Genomic DNA, 1,743 nt, shown 5'->3' with positions numbered 1-1,743 from the left:
CTGGGGCCACAGATGGCACTGCTCTGCTGCTGCATGCACACAGATGCTCCAGCAGCCGCAGCCGCAAACCTATAACCTGCTGCAGCAGCACCTCGAGAGGGGTATCCGTCGGTACCTCCTGCAGGGCCCCTTTGATCTGCATGCAAACACAAAGCAGCAAAAAAGCCCCAAACTTCAGCAACCACACACATGCATGCATGCATGCAATACATATATGCATGCACACACACGTATACATCTGCACACATACAGAGAGGCCACCCACAAGCACACAGGAGCAAGAGGGGGACCCACAAGTGCAAGGACTTCTTCTTTGAGTGCTGCTGCTCTCTCGAGCTCTTCTAGAGCATTTGTTTTGCCGCCAAGAGGAGAAGCAGCATTCGTATTACTACTGTTTAGGGTGAGGAGGAGAGCGTCTCTGTCTCTGTCTGCTTGCCATATGAGTGCTGCAACGCGGAGATGTTTATCCGGCTGAGGCACAGTGCGCCCCTCCTCAGGCCCATCGATGAGGTCCACCAGCTGCCGCAGCCAGATGTCGAGCTTCAGGGGCCACCGGCTCGACACTGTCTGCAGCACGAACGCCTCGCGGTTCACTAGGGACCGCACCACCAGCAGGCCCCACCCACCGCCAGAGCCAGATGGGGCCCCGTCCTGCAGCTGCTGCCGCATCTCTTGGCTTACCCCACACCCACCTGAAGCCTCCTCCAGCAGATGCACGTCAGGGGTCCACACCAGGCCCCCGGGGCCCCCCACTGACACCTGGTACCCTAGGTCCCGAGCCACACGCTGCCGCCAGAGCCGTCGCTGCATGCTGTCTACCCAGCCCCGCCGGGTGCCGCCTTCGATGCTGCATGCGATAGACTCCAGAGGCAGCAGCAAAGTACAGAGATCTTCTGGGCTTTCTGCTGCCTCAGCAGCAGCAGCAAGGCGCTGCAGGCCGCTGCTCTGGCTGGCAGCTGCAAGAGGTGCAGCAGCAGCAGCAGCAGCAGCAGCAGCAGAAGGCACTGGAGCCGGCTCCTCCCGCCCACTCCGGTGCCTGAAGACTTCCGACCTGCGGGGCCCCACAGGGGTAGCTCGGGGGGGCCCCTGCTGTGGCGGTGCTGCAGGCTGGGGCTGCGGTGGCTGTTGCATGCGTTCTGCAGCAACCTGTTCCTCCAGCAGCAGCAGCCTTCTGATGATAGCAACGAAGACTGCCTGTACATCCTCGAAGCCTTCAGACAGAGCCAGGGTGCTGAGCAGAGAAGGAGAAAGAGCAGCAAGAGGGGTGCGCAGCGAGGGAGATGAGTGACCCTCTGAGCGGGGAGACGCAGACACCCCACCACTCAGCTCCAGGCCCCACACCAGCAGCTGCTGCAGCAGAGTCCGCGGGTCAGCGCCAGACAGAGGCAAACGCCCATCAGCAGGCCGCAGCAGAGACCGAAACTCCCTTACATTGCTGCTGCTGCTGCTGCTGCTGCTGCTGCTGCTGCTGCTGCTGCTGCTGCTGTTTGAGGGGGATGGTAAGCAGGCTCCATAGCAGTCTGCTGCTGCCCCCGATGAGGGCCCCAACCCGCGCTGTGTAGAGCTAGCTGCTGCTGCGTTGCTGCTGACGAGGCTAGTAGCAGAAGACCTCCCCGCCCTTGCAGCTATCCCCCCCTCAGTGAGCTCCTGCACTCTGTCTCCTCCTGTGCTGCTGCTTGCCGCCGGCAGGGCCCCCTTCAACGCAGAGTGTCTCCGCCCCCCAGTCTGTCCCTGGGGCCCTTC

The 1,743-nt window shown here is 62.2% G+C and overlaps 1 protein-coding gene across 1 annotated transcript; it reads right to left on the bottom strand.

The window, feature by feature from the left end:
• Positions 1 to 69: 69 nt before the first annotated feature.
• EMH_0095750 (uncharacterized protein) lies at positions 70 to 1,514 on the bottom strand (the record flags this gene model as incomplete). The annotated part of the gene is made up of 3 exons (XM_038023204.1): positions 70 to 136; positions 251 to 1,231; positions 1,432 to 1,514. The coding sequence occupies 3 exons, from the start codon at positions 1,512 to 1,514 to the stop codon at positions 70 to 72; spliced, it is 1,131 nt and encodes a 376-aa protein (XP_037879058.1).
• Positions 1,515 to 1,743: the final 229 nt, after the last annotated feature.

The sequence above is a fragment of the Eimeria mitis genome, genomic scaffold (assembly GCF_000499745.2).
Source record: "Eimeria mitis Houghton genomic scaffold, Emh_scaff8743, whole genome shotgun sequence".
Lineage (NCBI taxonomy): Eukaryota > Apicomplexa > Conoidasida > Eucoccidiorida > Eimeriidae > Eimeria > Eimeria mitis.
The sequence above is the reverse complement of the archived record's forward strand: the minus strand, read 5'-3'. Positions and strand labels throughout refer to the sequence as shown.